A 19,113-nucleotide genomic window follows, 5' to 3' on the forward strand; every position below is an offset into this window, starting at 1 on the left:
CTTTTAATGGCTGTGTAATATTCCATTGTATATATGTACCACATCTTTATCTATTCCTTTGTTGATGGACATATAGGTTGCTTCCACTGAGCAACTAACTCTTTCTTTCTGGGCTTCCCTGGTGGTGCAGATGGTAAAGAATCTGCCTGCAGTGCAGGAGACCCAGATTCTTGGGATTTCCCAGGGAAGAATAGTGAAGTGGGTTGCCATTCCCTCCTCCAGGGGGATCTTCTCAACCCAGGGATCTCAACCCAAAACCAGAAGACAAAATTAATCCAAATGTTATAATCAATGAAAATTAGTTAAATTTTTACTAAGAGAATAACATCCAGATTAGACTGGATGTTTTTCACAGACTCTGAAAAATCCATTTGATACAAGATACACAATCTGATATATAAAAATATGGGCAAAGGTATGTTGACAATGCAAACAAAAATATGTTAGAGACTTCAATATTAATTTTTTAAAATGTACATATCAAGGGAAAATAAACAGGACAAAAGCCTCTCTTTAAATGAAGGTATTATTGATTTAATCTTTCTAGTATTAGTCATCTACATCAACATATTTAAAGCAAAACTTGTTAAAAATATAAGAAAGAATTGGAAGAATTATTCACAGTAGCAGTAGGAAGGTTTATCACACCTCTCTTGACTGACAAAGTGAGATAAAGATAATAAATAATGAATAAAGATCTCAAAAACACCACTGTTAACATTAAAATATATCTTATCAACATTCAGTCTATTAAATGTGCTAATTATTGATCATATATCAAATAATCAAAAAAGCTAATACATTTCATAAGCTATAAATTATTGGGTTTACATTCTTTGATCACAATGCAGTAAATCTGAAATTGGTTTTTAAACATAGGGGATAAAAAAACTACCATATGACCTAACAATCCCACTACATTAGGGTACATGTATTGTTATCAATAATAATTGACTGATAATGATACATGTACCTTAATGTTCACTGCAGAACTATTTACAATAGCTAGGAAATGGAAGCAACCTGGATGCCCACTGAGAGATGAATGGATAAAGAAATTGTGGTACATATACACAATGGAATATTACTCAGCCATAAAAACGAACACATTTGAGTCAGTTCTAATGAGGTAGATGAAACTAAAGACTATTATACACAATGAGTATGTCATAAAGAGAAAAACCAATGCGTACTAACACACAGATATGGAATCTAGAAAGATGATACTGACGAACCTATTTGCAGAGCAGCAATGGAGACGCAGAGATAGAGAACAGATCTGTGGACACAGTGGGGGCAGGAGAGAGTGGGACAAATTGAGAGAGCAGCACTGAGATATATACATTACCATACGCAAAACAGATAACCAGTGGGAATTTGCTGTATGACACAAGGAGCTCAAACCCGGTGCTCTGTGATGACCTAGAGGGGTGGGATGGGGTGGGAGGTGGGAAGGAGGTACAAGAGGGAGGGGACATATGTATACTTATGGCTGATTCATGTTGATGTATGGCAGAAACCAACATAATATTGTAAAGCTATTATTCTCCAATTAAAAATAAACTTTAAAAAAAGAAAAAATAATATCCTCCTTAGGTCTATTGTTCAAATAGCCTATAGATTTATATATTTTTATCTTCTAAATAGTTTTTACTTTTTGGAAACATAGAACTCTAGATAATGTTTGTTTTAATATTTTTTGAAAAATAGTGACAATAAATAATATAACAGTTTTGATAATCACAATCACATAAATGAAATTTTGCAATAAAAATGATACAACAACCAAAAAGTAGGGGATAAAAGCACCAATTACTGTTCAAATAACAAGCAACAACAACAATACAAGAAATCCTCTTCAGTTCCTGTAAGACTAAAGAGCTACAAACAGAGGGAAAAAAAAACTGGATGAGAGCACTGCCTAGCAAAACATAAGGCAAGAAACTCAAGCTGCAGGGAAGAAAATGAACAACTTTGGTAATTTTTAATCTTAGACGAGAAAAATTAAAATACATGAACCAAACATTCTGCTCGTTAACATAAAAGAACAAAATACAACCAGAAAAACAAAGGAAATGTCTAGAGCTTAAATTAGTGGCCTGGAAAACAGAGAAAAATGATTAATAAATTCAGGATGTGGGTTCTCTGAAAAAAAACTAATGAAATGAACAATCTTTCAAGACATCTCAGTGAAGACAGAAAGTGAGAAAACATAAATAGATGGTGTACAAAATGAGAGAGATTGAAAAGAAATGAAAAGATAACAGAATTTCATGTAGAATTCTGTGCTAAAATGTAGGACCTCAATAAGAAGGAAAATAGAAAAGAAGAAAACAAAGATTATCAAATCTGACAATCAGAATAGACCACTATCCATGGAAGAAATAGAAAACAGTCTCCAAGAGCTGCTTCCATAAAAGGTGCTATACCCAGATGTTTTATGGGCAAGTTCTTTCAGACCTTCAAGGAACACATAATTCTTATGCTATTTAAATTGTTACAGATAGTAGAAAAAAAGGAAAAGTGTCGCAATTCATTTTATAAAGCTAACATAATCTTGAAACCAAAAAAGCAACAAAAACACCACTGTAAAATAAAAAAATATATTCATTTCACATAGAAATATAGATGCAAACCAGAAATAAAATATTTAGTAGAATATAGCAACATAAAAAAGAATAATACCACTGATCAGCTAGAATTTAATCCAAGAATACATGATTGGTTATTATTAGGAAATAAAATTGATCAACTCGATGTCAATGAAAAATATTATATTGATGCCTATTAAAAAGGCAACAGTTGATAAAATTAAAAATTCATTTTGATAAAATTGTTCTATAAACTGTAGAAAAATAATTCCTTGATATGATGAAGGATATTGATCTAAAAACCAACAGTGTCATATCTAATGATGAAATACCCAAAGCAGCATTTCCCAACTTCTTTGTAACAATCATTTTTCAAGAACATGTTAGTAAGTGTGACTAAAAGCAAAGTGCAAACAATAGTCAAAAAATAATTTGGGAAGTAAATGGAGAAATATTATATTTTTTATTGAAGTACTGTTGACTTACAGATGTCATATTTCTTTACAGGAGGTCTCAGTGTGATAAAGATGGTGCCTTTCAAATTGATCTATATATCCAAAAATTATGAATAACATGTGACAGGATTTGTGTGTGTATGTGTGAGAGCATGTATGTGAACATACATGTATGTGAACAGTGGTGTTGGTGGAGTAGGAGATGTAACTGGACAAAATGAGCTCAGAATTTTCCTGGAAGAATGAACGTGCAAAGACAGACAAAATAATGTTGAAAAACAATATTCATCCAGGTGCCTTCACCCCCAAAATATGAAAGTGTATTACGAAACCACAGAAGCTAAAATAATGTAGCACTAATAGCAGAGAGACAGATAAATGTAACAGAAGTGGGAGTTCCACTTCTGTTACATTTATCTGTCTCTCTGCTATTAGTGCTACATTTTCTTCCTAATGTAACAAAGGCAGTTTCCCAAAGATGGGAAAGGATAGATTATTCAAAAAGTCTTTCATGAGTATCTAGCTAGGGACTTCCTTGGTGGTCCAGTGGTTAAGACTTCGCCTTTGAATGCAGGGGGCGTGGGTTCAATCTGGTCAGGGAGCAATGATCCTACACACCTCAGGGCCAAGAAACCAAAACATAGATAGAAGCAATATTGTAACAAATTCAATAAAGACTTTAAAAATGGTCCACATAAAAATCTTTTAAAAAAAGAATATCTGGCTAGCCATTTCAACATAAATACAGTTAGACATCACCTACCAAAATACAAAACTAAATTCCAGGTAGATGATAAATGATGCTCTAAAAGAACTAGGAGAAAATAGAGGTTATCTGAGTTACATGGGGGAAGATCTCTCCAAGGGTCCCCTACAAGGCACAATCCATGAAGAAACATTAAAATATGAGACTACATAAAAATTTTAAAAGTCTATGTATTTGTAAAAGGACAAAAAGGATAAAATGCAAAAAAAAAAAAGAGAAGAATAGTTGCTAAATATGTATAAAGATTATAAAACTGTTAAATATCCCTCGTCTTTATTCCCTTTTTAGTAAACCTATACCTCTCTCTGCCTGCATGGAGGAGGAGGAGTATGTGGTTCAAAGGAGGGTCCCTTTTAGCCAGAAAAAGGAAGGGAAAGCTTTCTGTATCTGCCCTCCACAGGTGGACAGTGGGGGAAGTGGGGAAGGAGGAAGCGAAAAGAGAAAACCTGGGGTTCCCAAACTCCCCTCTTGACAAGCACTGCAGAGGCTGTTAAGACAGAGTTGGAAATGAAGGTGGCTTTTCCCACTCTCCATCCTGGCATCTGGGAGATGACACAAGAGGGCTATTACATCTGCTAAAGTCACAGCCCGTGTGGCTGGGTGCAGAAGAGTAGGTGTGGGTTGGCACAAATGTTTGGTGTGGTGTGGAGTGGTGTGGTGTGGTGTAGTATGGAGTGGTGTGGTGTGGTATGGTAAGGTGTGGTATGGTCTGGAGTGGTGTGGTGTGGTGAGGTATGGTGAGGTGTGGTGTGAGTGGTGTAAACTTGGAGGAACCCATAGGGCTCTCCATGCCTTCAGACAATGATGAAACATCATTGAGAATTTAGCTCAGGAGCCTGTGAACAGTGACCACGCGGGCTGTTACAAAGTGACTCCTTGGCCAATGGCAATAGAACAAGCATCACCCCAGCCAGGAATCAAATGGAGATAAAAAGATAAACCTATAATGACTTAAGAGGGCTGGGTCATTAGGTGGGGCAACTGTCCGTGGGTGAGCACCCTCAGACTCATCGGGGACAGCTGTGTGATGGCTAGAGACTGGCACCTGGGGCCAGCCACTAGACTAAAGCAACATCCCCAGTGCCAGAAACTAAAAATCACCATGAGAGATTAACCTGCTGCTGCTGCTGCTAAGTCGCTTCAGTTATGTCTGACTCTGTGCGACCCCATAGACGGCAGCCCACCAGGCTTCCCCCTCCCTGGGATTCTCCAGGCAAGAATACTGGAGTGGGTTACCACTGCCTTCTCCAGAGAGATCAACCTAGGACCTGATAATTTCCTATCACCCAGTATCCCAATAACCATAACATGTGCCCCTGATTAACAATTTAGCATGCAAACCTGCAATGCTGAGTTATCCAAGAGATGCTGAGTACATAAAGATGCTGCTTAAATGATTGGATTTGACTGAACTTACTGGGTTTAACTAAAAGTGTGTGTGTGTGTGTGTGTGTGTGTGTGTGTGTGTGTGTCCGTCCATCCCCTGGGAGTTCATTAAAAAGATCACATCAGTTTTTGAAAAAGAAGCTGTATTTTCTCAGCATGTCTGAATACAGCATGAGAAAACTGGCAACTCAAGATATACAGTAATAAGTGATTAATATGATCAATGTATACAATAAACTTACAAATGGAAAAGAAGTAAAACTCAGTGGCTTAACAAAAAAGTGGCCAAAGAGCACAGATGAGCGATTTCACAATACAAAATTGAAATAGAAATGACTGATACGAGGGGAGTGGATTTCAAATATAAAAATATGGGGGGGACTTCAAATAGTAAAGAAAAATGCAGTTTCAAGATGAAAAGTCACTATACACATGTCCAGATGGAAAACCAAGTTAAAGGACTAAAAGACAGTAAACCTGTCCAATGGGGAAAATGCCTTAGGAAAAATCCTTCCGCCTGAACCTGCAACCACGAAATAAGAAAACACAGCAATACCTAGGTCACTAAGTGGTGTCTCTTTCGGAGTACTGACTTGCCTGTACACAGTTGGTTTAAAAGAGTCAGTTATTGTTCAAAGCTTTGTTAGAACTCATCGTAGACGTCTTCTGAGCCTGAGGCACATTCTTTGGAATATGATGGTAAATCTCCAATGACAGATTCGTCTTGTGGAAAGAGCCACAATTAATTTAAAGCCAAGTCTGGTTAGACTATTTGTGATCAGGGAAAGCTTTTCTCGTAAATCTGCTCTGAAGGCAATGACACAAGAGGCATTTGAGAACTCTGTGGCAGCTCGCGGAAATAAATATTTTCAACCTCGAGTGAGAAGGATCCTATTTGGCAAGGTATCTCTCACCTGTCCTGGGTCAATGTCTCCCAACTGGTCTAGCCAGTCTTCTTTTTGCTAAGCCTCTGATAACTTAACATATAAACTTGATCATGTCATCCTTGTTCCTGGTCATCTTCAAATAAAAACACAAACTCATAAAAATGACCCTTCAGTACAGTCTTATCAGAGTCTTTATCCATCTCATTCCCTCCAGTCTCCTTTTAGCCAATTAACAGCTCCTTGGTCTACAGATCTCAGCCCCAAAGATCAAGGTCAAGAGGGTCAAGCTCTCCTTCCCAGCAAGCCTATTCTACCCTCTCGCCCAGGGTCACTCTTATCCACAGTACATGTTTCCAAGGTACCACTCCATCCTCTTCCTTGTACACAATTTTGGCATTTTTATATGGTTATCTGATTCATGTCTGTCTCCTCATGGAGATTAGAAGCCTGCAGGAAGGCAAACACCGAGGTTGTTTTTACATGGTTACATTTCATAAACCCCAATATATGGGACATTCTCGATAAGTAACTGGAAGATGAATGAGAAATGCTGCCTGATACAGTTGTGAGGAAGATGTACTGGAAGATGGTTGCAATAATCCCCTTATTCCTTTGCAAATCTGCTCTCCCACCAGGAGGTGAGTCTGTTTCCCTCCCCTTGAAGGTATACTGGCCTCGGTGACTTGGTTTTCCTGCAGAATGAGGCAGCAGTGACCCTGGGCCAGGTCTGGGTCTTGTGCTTCAGAAGCCTGGCAGTTTCTGCCCCGATTCTCTTGGAGAGAAGTGCCACACTGCAGGAGAGCTGGCTTCAACTACTGGGGAAAAGCGGCCACCAATTCTAACATCCCAACAGCCCAATAAACTAGACCTTGACTCATAACTGCCCTACAGTCACAAGCCATAGCAGGATTGTTGCCTTAAGTTACTAAATTTTGAGATGATTTGTGGTGCAGCAAGGGGCTTCCCCCATGGCTCAGCTGGTAAAGAACCTGTCTGGCAATGTAGGAGATGCAAGAGATGTGGGTTCAATCCCTGGGTCAAGAACATCCCCTAGAGAAGGAAATGATAATCCTTGGAAAAGAAAATAGCAACTCACTCCAGTATTCTTGCCTGGGAAATCCCATGGACAGAGGAGCCTAGGGGCCACAGTCTATGAGGTCACAAAGAGTTGGACACGACTTCACACACACACCTACCTATGTGATGCAGCTGCTGCTGCTGCTAAGTCACTTCAGTCATGTCCGACTCTGTGTGACCCCATAGACGGCAGCCCACCAGGCTCCCCGGTCCCTGGGATTCTCCAGGCAAGAACACTGGAGTGGGTTGCCATTTCCTTCTCCAATGCATGAAAGTGAAAAGTGAAAGAGAAGTTGCTCAGTCATGTCCGACTCTTCGCGATCCCATGGACTGCAGCCCACCAGGCTCCTCGGTCCATGGTATTTTCCAGGCAAGAGTACTGGAGTGGGGTGCCATCGCCTTCTCCAATGTCATTATGTGCACTCACCCCTTTTTCTTGTTACTTTTCACACAGCACCATCTGAAACTTGCTATGTATTGTGCAGTTTTTCAGCTCCACTAGGGCAAGGATTTGTCTTTATCTCCAGGAATTCTCTAGCTACCTGGCACATAGGAGATGCTCAATGAAGTTTTGCTGAATGAATAAATGACTATGCCTCACTGCTTCCACCTGGTAATCATCTTGCCTGCATTGCCTTCTCCTGGACACTGCATCTTAAAACATTCTCCCTCCTTACCATGTGCTGTCTTTTTTAAAAAAACATCTATAAACTTTTTCAAAATAAGTTATTTTTTAATTGGCCATACCATGTGGCACGTGAGATCTTAGTTCCCCGACCAGGAATCAAACCCACAGACTCTACAGTGGAAGCATGGCATCTTAACCAGTGGACTGCCAGGGAAGTTGCTGTACTGTTTTTTTTTTTTTAATTTTAAAATAATTCTCAAATAGTAATGTCCATCTGAAGCATGGCTCAGCCAGTGCTCTCTCCTTTCATTCAGAGATAATGGCAATGGCTCAGTGCAATAATAATACTTATTTTGAATGTAAATCAGATGTGTTCAGAGTTCTGATGCGTATAACCAAGTGTTCAGTAAATGCTTCCCCCCTCATCCCCTTCTCTCTGATGCTTTCTTTTGCCCAGACCTCCAAAGGCATCCACTCTTCATGGCAACATCCCACATCAACATATGTCAGTAATGATCCGTGAAACATATGAATTCAGATAAGATGAACATTTATTGCCATTTGCTCTGTGCTAGGTGCTATATTAGGCAGCTGACCCATATAACATCCCATATTTTATGAAAAAAGAAAGCCTAGGTTGAAATCTCAGGTCAATACTTTCTCCATCCAGCACACTGCCTTTGGTACCAGTTGGCTCTAGACAAAAGAATGTAATAGGCAAAGATGAAACACACACTCCAGGTCCCAAGGTTCCTTGAGGCACAGTTTATACCCTTCCTTCTTTCATATGTTGAAGGCTGCTGCTGCTGCTAAGTCACTTCAGTCATGTCTGACTCTGTGCGACCCCATAGAAAGAAGCCCACCAGGCTCCCCCATCCCTGGGATTCTCCAGGCAAGAACACTGGAGTGGGTTGTCATTTCCTTCTCCAATGCATGAAAGTGAAAAGTGAAAGTTAAGTCACTCAGTCGTGTCCAACTCTTTGCGACACCATGGACTGCAGCCTACCAGGCTCCTCCATCCATGGGATTTTCCAGGCAAGAGTACTGGAGTTGGGTGCCATCGCCTTCTCTGATGTTGAAGGCTAACAACTTCAAATTCTTTTTATTTAGCTTCATGATCAAAACTTGTTTTCTAAGAACATTCACTCACTCTAGGACTTCCCTGGTGGTTCAGTGGCTAGGAATCCGCCTGCCAATGCATGGGACATGGGTTCAATCCCTGGTCCAGGAAGATCCCACATGCCTTGGAGCAACTGAGCCCTTTCTCTAGACCCCACGAGCTGCAACTACTGAAGACCGTGTGCCCTAGAGCCCATGCTCCACAACAAGAGAAGCCAATGCAAAGGGAAGCCCACTTACTGGAACTAGAGAAAGCCCCTGCACAGCAGAAAAGACCAAGCACAACCAAAAATAATAAAAATAAATAAGCAAAAATAAAATTTAAAAAATTCACTCTCGGGTATAAATGACTGATCATTACATCAAGTGTAATCTCCCTCCCCTGAAGGGGTCCTCAATTTCAAGCAAATATTTAGGATATGGGAAGAAGACAAGGCTAGCAAGACTTAGACTTGAAGGCAGAAAAGTCAGATTTCTACCTGTAATCAGGCTATTCAGCCCGGCAACCAACCCAGCCCTGGTGGGGAAGAACTGGGGAGAGAGTGAAGTGTGGAATCCATGGGGAGACAGAACCTTCTCACAAATCCAGAGGGGCCTTCAGCAATGAGATGGGAGGCCCCCCTCACCTGATTATCCTGGCTTGGTTCCTGCACACATGGGTGCTTCACCCTCAGCTTTGCACAGTACATCCACCCCTGCTTTGATTTTAGTTTCTAAGCCCTCTGTCCTCTGGCAGCTGAGGGCAAACCCATAAGCTCTCTTCCCAAGAGACTACTTGTCCTACTTAAGAGCTCATGTCCCTTGGGTATAATAATATAATGGCATATTTATTCTTCTCTCCACATTTTGCATGAAAAATGTACTTAAGATAGTTACTAAAAACAAACAACGTCTCACTGATGGCTCATGAGATGCAGTGCAGTCTTCAAGTCCCTGCTAAGTCAACTGCGAGACATCTAGATGCTTCTGTAGTGATTTCCAGACATCATTCACTATTCTATTCTTTAGCATTTCTAATATCACTTTGAGGACCAATCTCATAGATTTGTGATCATTGTTTTCAATTTGTCTCCTTAACTAGACTGTGAGACCCTTGAGGGCAGAGTCTGTGCTTTGGTCAACTTTTTGTTCTAACACCGTGCCTGGCACTTATTATACAGCCAATCACTCTGGGAAGAAACAATGTCTTATTTGTTTGGTGTCAAAAAGAAACTGTGGACCATAGATTTGGTAGGTTTAGTGATCTTGTGCCCATTTTCAGTTATTCCCTGGTGGCTCAGAAGTTAAAGCGTCTGCCTGCAATGCAGGAGATGTGGGTTCGATCCCTGGTTTGAGAAGGTCCCCTGGAGAAGGAAATGGCAATCCACTCCAGTATTCTTGCCTGGAGAATCCTATGGACGGAGGAGTGCCCATTTTCATTTCAACATTACCAGCTTCCCAAGACAGCAGATACACAAGAGAAGCTCTGATAAGACCAGAGTCTCCTTTCCCCTAGATGGACTCAAGATCCAGTCTATCATGCTCATCTTCTTGGATAGCTAAGCCACCACTGGAAGTCCCAAACTCCCAGTCACCCATCCTTATCTGAGCTGTTCCCACCATGTGGCTCTGTATGACCCTTAATCCAATTTAGGAGCCTCAGGAGATGTGGTTCGATCCTTGGGTCGAGAAGATCCCCTGAAAGAGGAAATGTCAACTCACTCCAGTATTCTTTCCTGGATGATCCCATGGACAGAGGAGCCTAATGGGCCACAGTCTACGGAGTCACAAAGAGTCAGACATGACTGAGTGAGCGCATAAACAGCACAATCTGATCTAGCCTATGTTCCTTCACAGTCTCCCCTTCTTTACTTCAGCCCCTAGATATAATCAGTCATCAGCAACATTCCCTATCATTCCCAGCCTCGTAGCTGTGAGAGACCAGCATTCAGCCTTCTTGATTAGTCTTCCTTTAAATAAATGACCTTAAGTCTCAAACATGTCCTCAGGACCTCCTGGCAACTCTAGAAAATTTCCATAATCTATTTACTCTCTCAACTCAAAGACTGATCTTTCACATTTTCTTTTACTCCTCAAACTACCATCACTTCCTATTCCTTCCTCACTCTTAGTTGATGATCTTAATTACATTTTTTCTTTCCAACTCAATTTATTGAAAATAGGGAATAGAGATGCCACAGGACATTTTCATAAACACTTAGACATTTGGTTCATTTCTTTTTAATGATGAGAAGGGAACCCAAAGCAAGAGAAATTAAGCTGATGTGTACTTTCATCTGACTACAATTTGCTCCTGATGTATAAAGCAAGCCAGGCTGAAGCCATCAGCATTATCTATATCTAAAATTTAACTCTAACAATGATGCTGTTTGCTTGGTAGGAACATTTGCTTTTTTAAAACGAATGTTTTCTATTCTCTTAGTCATTCTGAAATTAAAATCAGCTTAGTTTTAAAAATACATAAATTTCATCAAATTTTGAGATGACCATGAGTCTTATTTCATGGAGAACATGCATGTATTTGGAAGTGATCTTGACCTTTCCCCTCCTTACCTACTGCCTCTGTGCCCATACACTCTGGCTTCCCCATCATTTTCAAACCCTCTTGTCTCCTCCCTTGCCTGTACCATCAGGATCTCTCTAGGCCATCATTTCCATCAGAAAATAAACATGATATCCTATCTCCCACCTTTGAAAATTTTCTCTAGATCCTTATAGCTACACTGCCTTTCCCTGTCCCACAGTCTAGCAAAACCCTTTCACTTCACCTTTCAGTCTCTCAAAAAAGTGCACAATCAGGCTTTCGTCTCCATCACTCCACTGAAACTACTGTCCTCAAAGAAAGTGTTAGTTGCTCAGTTATGTCCAACTCTTTGCGACCCAAGGGACTGTAGCCTGCCAGGCTCCTCTGTCCATGGGATTCTCCAGGCAAGAATACTGGAGTGGGTTGCCATTTCCTTCAGGACTTCCTCATATCATCAAAGACCTCTACAAGGCCAAGTCCATGGTGGATTCCCAGTCCTCCTCTGACTTGGTCTAGCAACTGCATGTGACAACTGATGACTCCCGCCTTCATGAAACATCTCCATTCAGTTTCCAGGACATCACCTTCTTTTACCTCCCTGGCCACTCCTTCTCAGTTTCTTTTGCTGATCATTTCTCTTCCTTTTCCTGACCCTCAAATATCAGGATCCAAGGCTCAGTCTTCATCTCTCGTTCCTCTCCACACTTTCTCACTTGCATATCTTTCCATTTCTGTGGAAATATGTGGATGTGTCCCAAGTTTGTATCATAAACTTGGATAAACATAAACAGCTTCCCCTCTTAGCTCCAAATACATGCATGTAACTGCCTACCTGACATATCTAATCGTGCATCTAATAGACACTTCTCAGCATGAACTGTATAAAATAAGCACTGTGCTTCATATTCCTGCCAACCCCTTACCACCCCATCATTCTTTAGTTTCTCCAGTATCAGGAAATACTACTATTTACCCAGTTTTTAGGGCCTAAAACCCAAGAGTTGTCTCTACTCCTCTCTTTTTTTTATATGCTATGTCCAAACTTGTCAGTTGTACCTCTGAAATAAGTGCCTATTGGGAGTACGTCAAGGCTGTATATTGTCACCCTGCTTATTTAACTTATATGCAGAGTACATCATGAGAAACGCTGGGCTGGAAGAAGCACAAGCTGGAATCAAGATTGCCGGGAGAAATATCAATAACCTCGGATATGCAGATGACACCACCCTTATGGCAGAAAGTGAAGAGGAGCTAAAGAGCCTCTTGATGAAAGAGGAGAGTGAAAAAGTTGGCTTAAAGCTCAACATTCAGAAAACTAAGATCATGGCATCTGGTCCCGTTACTTCATGGCAAATACATGGGGAAACAGTGGAAACAGTGGCTGACTTTATTTTTTTGAGCTCCCAAATCACTGCAGATGGTGATTGCAGCCATGAAATTAAAAGACACTTACTCCTTGGAAGGAAAGTTATGATCAATCTAGACAACATATTAAAAAAGCAGAGACATTACTTTGTCAACAAAGGTCCATCTAGTCAAGGCTATGGTTTTTCCAATAGTCATGTATGGATGTGAGAGTTGAACTATAAAGAAAGCTGAGCACCGAAGAATTGATGCTTTTGAACTGTGGTGTTGGAGAGGACTCTTGAGAGTCCCTTGCACTGCAGGATATCCAACCAGTCCATCCTAAAGGATATCAGTCCTGGATGTTCATTGGAAGGACTGATGTTGAAGCTGAAACTCCAATACTTTGGCCACCTGATGCAAAGAGCTGATTCATTTGAAAAGACCCTGATGCTGGAAAAGATTGAGGGCAGGAGGAGAAGGGGATGACAGAGGATGAGATGGTTGAATGGCATCACTGACTCAATGGACATGAGTTTGGGAGTTGGTGATGGACAGGGAGGCCTGGTCTGCTACGGTTCATGGGGTTGAAAAGAGTCGGATATGACTGACCAACTGAACTGAACTGGGATCACTTTGAACCAAGCCCACCTGTCTTACCTGAGTACAGGGCTTCCCCACTTTCCCCCCCTTGATGTCTCCAACAGTCTCCTAAGTGGTCTCCCTGTTTCAACTCTTATCTGGGAAACAGCCCTCACTCCTCCCAGTAGCCAGAACCATCCTTTAAAAATATAAGACCAGCCACTCAGGTGCTAAAGCCCCTCTGATTGGATGACTTACCATCACAATTAGAATAATATGCAAATTCTACTTTGGCCTAAAAGACAGGTCAGGTTCCTTGCCAGCTCTGCACTGGGTATTGACTCTGCCCAGAAAACTCTTCCTCCTAGAATTTGCAAAGCTTGCTCCTCACTTCAGTCAGGTCTCTGCTCAAATATCACCTCTTCAGAGAGGAGTTTCCATGCCATTCACCACATTGTCATCCCAGTCTCTCTCTTATTATCCTGTTTACTTTTAAAATGGTGCTTGTTAATCCTTGACTTTTAAAGGTATATTTATTTGTTTTTGTCTATTTCTCCCCAAAGATTGCAAACATCTCAGTGCAAGGACTTTTCTGCCTTGTTCACCCTAAGTGTCTAGAACAAGTGCTTAATAAATACAGTACTTGACAGGTGAACAGATGCATAACTAAATGTGCAAACTTCAAGAGGAAGCGATGGGATGCAGATGATAGGTAAGGAGGCAGTGGCTCAGGTAAAGAAGGTTGTATAAATACAATCAAAGCTGTGATGTCATTCTAGAAGCAGAGAATGCAATAATGATGAAAGGCCAGAGAATGGACTTGGAAGGGCCTCTCAAGCAGCTGTGTTGGGTAGAAATTTCTGCAATGATGGAAATACTCTATATCTCTGCTGTTCAAAGCAGTAGCCACTGGCCACATGTGGCTGCCGAACACCTGAAATGGTCCAGTGGGACTAAGCAACTGAATACTAAATTTCTTTAATTTTAACTTACATTCAATAGACACATGGGGCTAGTGGTTATGACAGTAGACAGCAAAGCTTTAGAACCTGAAGAATTCCTTCCCCTGACTTGTGATTTTGGAATAATAACATATACCTCACTTAGTTATTGAGAGGACTAATGATATCAAATTGTCAATGTCTGAAACATAGTTAGTCCTCAAAAAATAATAGTGGCAATGACCACTCAGTGTTGCCAATAAAAGGACTTTCAGTACATGCCATGTAAATTGACCCTAAAGTACAGAAAGACTTTTATGACTTTTTATTGTAATTTTTTGTTCGCTTGAGCTACTGGATAACCAATGTGTGTGGGTCTACATTTGAGCTCACAAACTAAAAATAGTAAACAACCATTCTGGGGTGTCAGGAAGGCCTTCCAGAGGTAAATGATGAATCCAAGTGCATCAGCTTGCTGACACTTATAATGAACTAATTAGTTCTGACAACAGCTCATTCAGCATTTGTGGAAATTGGATCTGTAACATTACTGTTTGCTTTAATACTTAGCATTAAAATAAAGGGGAATGTATTTACTTATTGGAAATAGTATATTGAATTCTTTAAAGGTTAAACTGTTTTGGAGATATATTTTTTTCTTGCCAGTAGCTCGTTATAGTTTCTTCCACACAGAATCCAGAAAACAAAATGAACACAGATATAGAACATAAGCAGACCATTTTCACTAACCCTTAGGAATAATCTAATCTAATAATCAAATTGCACAAGTTTGTTCAGGATAAGCATCGTGCTTATTTTTAGGCCAAGAGAATTTGCAGTCCACAGCAGCAGAGATGAAAGTGACATTCCATTGCCCCTGCCTAAGTGCCTGGTGGAGGAGACTCAGAGACTTGAAATCCAAGGATGGATGTTTTTAAGTTAAACACAGGCTTAAAAGCATTAACAGAAGTTGATATTAAGAAGACCAATTAATCTGCATCGGTGGGAAACCACTTTGCAGTAGTCGAAAAAGTGCCCTAGGACTGAATATAAGTGAGATTGGAGCAGAAAGGGAATGAAAATTTACTTTTCTACAGGGAAGTCTTTCCTAACTGCCCTTCTAGCGTTGCCGTTTGAAATGCAGATCCTTTCTCGTCCACCCATGACTGTGAGTCTAGGATAGCAGAAGGGGAAGAGCTGATGTAAAGACTTACCAATGGGCATCACTAAGAAAAAAGGCAGCCAGCAGAGGACGAAGCAGCCGACCACGATGCCCAGCGTTTTGGCCGCTTTCTTCTCGCGGGAAAATTTGAGCAGTCTCACGGAGAAGTGCGTCTTGTTCTTGGCGCTGGTCACCCCGCTGCCTCCTACCTGGGCGTTTTTGCGATGGATGCGGAGCGTCACCTGCTCCGAGTCTGACTTGTCGGTCTTAAGGCCCGACTTGAGGCCCCGGCTCTCCCTCTTGGCCACGACGTAGACCCGGCAGTACATGACCAGGATGATGGTCAGCGGCACGTAGAAGGAGCCCAGAGCCGAGAAGAGCACGTAGCCCGGCTCCTCGTTGATCTGGCAGATGGTCTCGTCCTCCGGGGCCGGCTGCCTCCAGCCGAAGAGGGGCCCGATGGAGATGACCAAAGAGAGCGCCCAGACGCAGAGCAGGGCCATGAGGCCCCTCTTCTGGGTGACGATGGTGGGGTAGCGCAGAGGATAGCTCACGCCGATGTAGCGGTCGATGGAGATGATGCAGAGTCCCATGATGGAAGCCGTGCAGCACAGGACGTCCACCGCCGCCCAGACATTGCAGAAGACCCTGCCGAAGGCCCAGTAGCCCAAGATCTCGAAGATAGCGGAGAAGGGCAGCACCGTGGAAGTGAGGAGAAGGTCGGCCACCGCCAGGTTGACGATGTAGTAGTGTGTGACCGAGTGCAGGTGCCGGTGGCAGGCCACGGAAAGGATCACGAGGATGTTCCCCAGTACCCCGAAAAGGATGAGGCCCCCCAAGATCACCCCGAGCAGAATGGCCTTGGAAATGTTCACCGGTGGCGGCGGGTGGGTGCAGTTGGAGCTGTCGGAGGCATTTCCGGAGAGAAACACCATGGTCCCAGCCCCCCGGGGCCGGGGCCGGCAAAGTCCGGCTCTTGAGGGCCACCCCTCGGCGGGTGAGGAGGAGGGGAGCGAGGGAGCGGGGAGTCAAAAGCTCTCGGCTCCCAGGAGCCTTGTCTGCTGGGGTTGTCTGGGGGTAAGAGAGAACGTGCAGGGAGGAAGCAACCCCGGCCAGCCCGGGAAACCCTCAGTAGGCCATGCAAAGGGGTAGGGCTTTAAAGGCGACATGGCCAGGGGCTCGCGGAGCTGCCAGCCGACCCTCTCCACCCGTAGCGCTGGCCCGGGGCCCCAGCTCCCTCCCTATCCGAGCCTTAGCATGGAACTCTGGGAGACGTGATGCAAAATGCAATCCCAGAGTTATGGGAGTCCCCTTTCCTGCACTGTCCGCTCCGTCCGGGTGAGAAGTTTGAGCATTCTGCACATAATTGGAATTCAAAACTTCAGTCTTCCCCAACAAACCACAAGCAAGTACTGGTCTGCCGTCGACTCTCAAAGGCGGGGACCGTTGGCATCTGGGCGCTTCTCTCCACCCGCAGTTACACTCGGTGTGGCTGGATTCATGATAGATCGCGCAGGCCAAGGGGAAACGCGGATGTGAAATGTTCACCAAGCGCGAGATGGCTGCGGAGCGTAGTTTGCCAGCGTTGTCCTGAAAGAGCGCAAAGAAATGCAGAGTCTAAACCGGCCGCCGCGGGGAGCGAGGCCGTGCTAGACGCGGGGTCTGACCCGGCCGGGAGTCCCGCAGACTCTGAGATCCCGACCCGTCCTGCCGCAGCCCAGCGCGCGGGAGGGGACCGCTAGCTGTGCCCAACCTCTGGGCACCTGCCCTGGCGCGCTCCTCCTCGCGGCCTCTGGCGGTTTTCAAGGACCGAGGCAAACACACCCCAAGCTCTAGCACGGCCGGCGTGAAATTAAAATCTGAAATTAAATTAATTTAAATCTAGCTTGAAATTAAAATCTAGCCCGAGTGGCGCGATTTGAGGCTGAAGGGTTTGCCGCGCCGAGCCAAGCTGGTGGAAACCCGGAGGATCTACCCGGTGGCCACTTGCACAGGTTGCTTCGCAGTCACCTGGAGGGGGCGGCCTGGGAGAGGGAGTCGCCGAGACCCGGGGACCGCAGAGGCAGTGCCACGCGCACGCTCACGCCAGAGGAATTCACACTTGAGTGTGCGGAGCGCACCGGTCTGTCGACCAGCCAAGCCAGCCTGAAAGCCGGGTCCGAAGCAAAGCCCTCGGGACACAACGAGGGCTGAACCCGACTCTAGGAAAGGTCCGAGAGTCCTTTCCGAGTCACAGGATCAGGGGTCCCGGAGGACTCGAGCCTCTAGCCACGCCCAGGAGGGCCCTGGGGGTTCCGGGGAGGAGTGGGAGCAGGGAGCATCGCTAAGCCTAAGGGGCTTTGCTGGCGGCAGTCACTGCGGATTTTGTAGGCGTAAAAATCAAGCCGGCGGCCAGGGGACGCCTCGTATTTATTTTCCGAGCCGAGGGCCACCGTCTGCGTAAGAAAGGTAGATTTCCATAGCTGCGAGCGGACCACAGGGACTCCGGTGGGAATGCGGGGGAGTGGGGACCCACTTTGCGGCTGGGCCCCGAGGCGGGATTCCCTCGGCAAAGGCTTCTGTGAAAATCTCAAGTTCTAGAGCTCACAGGTGATAACAGAACGCAAGCAACTGCAGAAACCCGTTTCCCCTTACCGCGGAGAGATAAATACGCTGTTAAAAACACACTTGTTAACTAGGAGATAAGTTCCCAGAATACAGGAGGGAAACGCGGTGGGGTGGGGAAGAGGGGTGAAAGACGGAGCAGGAGCTTGGGGAAAGTGGGAGTAGGGTCTCGCCTAGAGGCCCCGGGAGGTTTGCCCTCACCCGCCCGGCCCTGCAGCGCACTCACCTGGAGCGCGGATGCAGAGCCACTGGTGCGCGCGCGCCGCGAGAAGTGGAGCGGCCCGCGGTCCCCCGAGCAACTCCGCCGCCGCCTCCCTGCGGGGAGAGGGGACTGTCTCTCCCACCAAACAGTTCCCGGTCGTTTTGCACCCGCTGACTCACCCCTCTACCAGAGACGTCTTTAAGATCCTGGCTCACAGACGCTTTACCTGGAAATTTTAACAATAAAGAAAACAGAAAAAGAAAAAAAAAAAAAAAATACAGTCAAGCAATAACTCCACCTTCGCCCTTTTAATATTCAGCTCCCCTACATCAGCAAAGACTGGCAAGGAACTTTGCGGCTCTCGCTGACGTAAAACAGTCAGTAGCCCCGGCTAGTACCGTAATCTCCTGCTGTTACCGTATTACTCGGCGGTAATAGGCCCTATGCGCCCACTAAATTTTGTTTGGTTTTGTTTTATTTTTTAATTTTTGGCTTTTGCCTTTTTACTTTGAGTGAATTAGGTTCTCGCTTTACTTTAAGAAAGTGTGTGAGAGGAGAGGAGGAAGCGGGGAGAAGGAATTTTTTCATTTGTAGTAAATAACTTCTTTACATGCTCTGATTTTAAAAATAAAGAAAAATAGACATTTGCCAGACAAGTATTACAGTGCGTATGATGTGTTCAAAGAAATGCCCAGTAGATTTACTTTTGAACAGCTTGATTCAATTAGCACTTGGACTAGGTTCTGTTAAAATAGAAAAGAAGCATATTGTTATGCCAAATATGCAGGTGAATTATATTATTTGCAGATGTTTTAAGAAGAATGTAAAATCAGATAAATTTCAAT

The 19,113-nt window shown here is 43.6% G+C and overlaps 1 protein-coding gene across 6 annotated transcripts in view; it reads right to left on the reverse strand.

The window, feature by feature from the left end:
* ADRA1A (adrenoceptor alpha 1A) overlaps nt 1–19,027 on the reverse strand; it is a 113,004-nt gene extending 93,977 nt beyond the window's left edge. The window contains exons 1-2 of one of the 6 annotated variants that reach the window (XM_027549964.1): nt 18,448–19,015; nt 15,515–17,052 (exon numbers count right to left, since the gene is read on the reverse strand). In XM_027549964.1, the coding sequence (XP_027405765.1) occupies nt 15,515–16,397 (883 nt within the window). In that variant the 5' untranslated portion in view covers nt 16,398–17,052; nt 18,448–19,015. Of the gene's footprint in view, nt 1–15,514; nt 18,219–18,292 lie in introns of those variants that run through there. The other 5 variants (XM_027549962.1, XM_027549965.1, XM_027549966.1 and 2 more) reach the window with 5 other exon arrangements.
* Nucleotides 19,028–19,113: the final 86 nt, after the last annotated feature.

This window comes from Bos indicus x Bos taurus, chromosome 8 (assembly GCF_003369695.1).
Source record: "Bos indicus x Bos taurus breed Angus x Brahman F1 hybrid chromosome 8, Bos_hybrid_MaternalHap_v2.0, whole genome shotgun sequence".
Taxonomy (NCBI): Eukaryota; Metazoa; Chordata; class Mammalia; order Artiodactyla; family Bovidae; genus Bos; species Bos indicus x Bos taurus.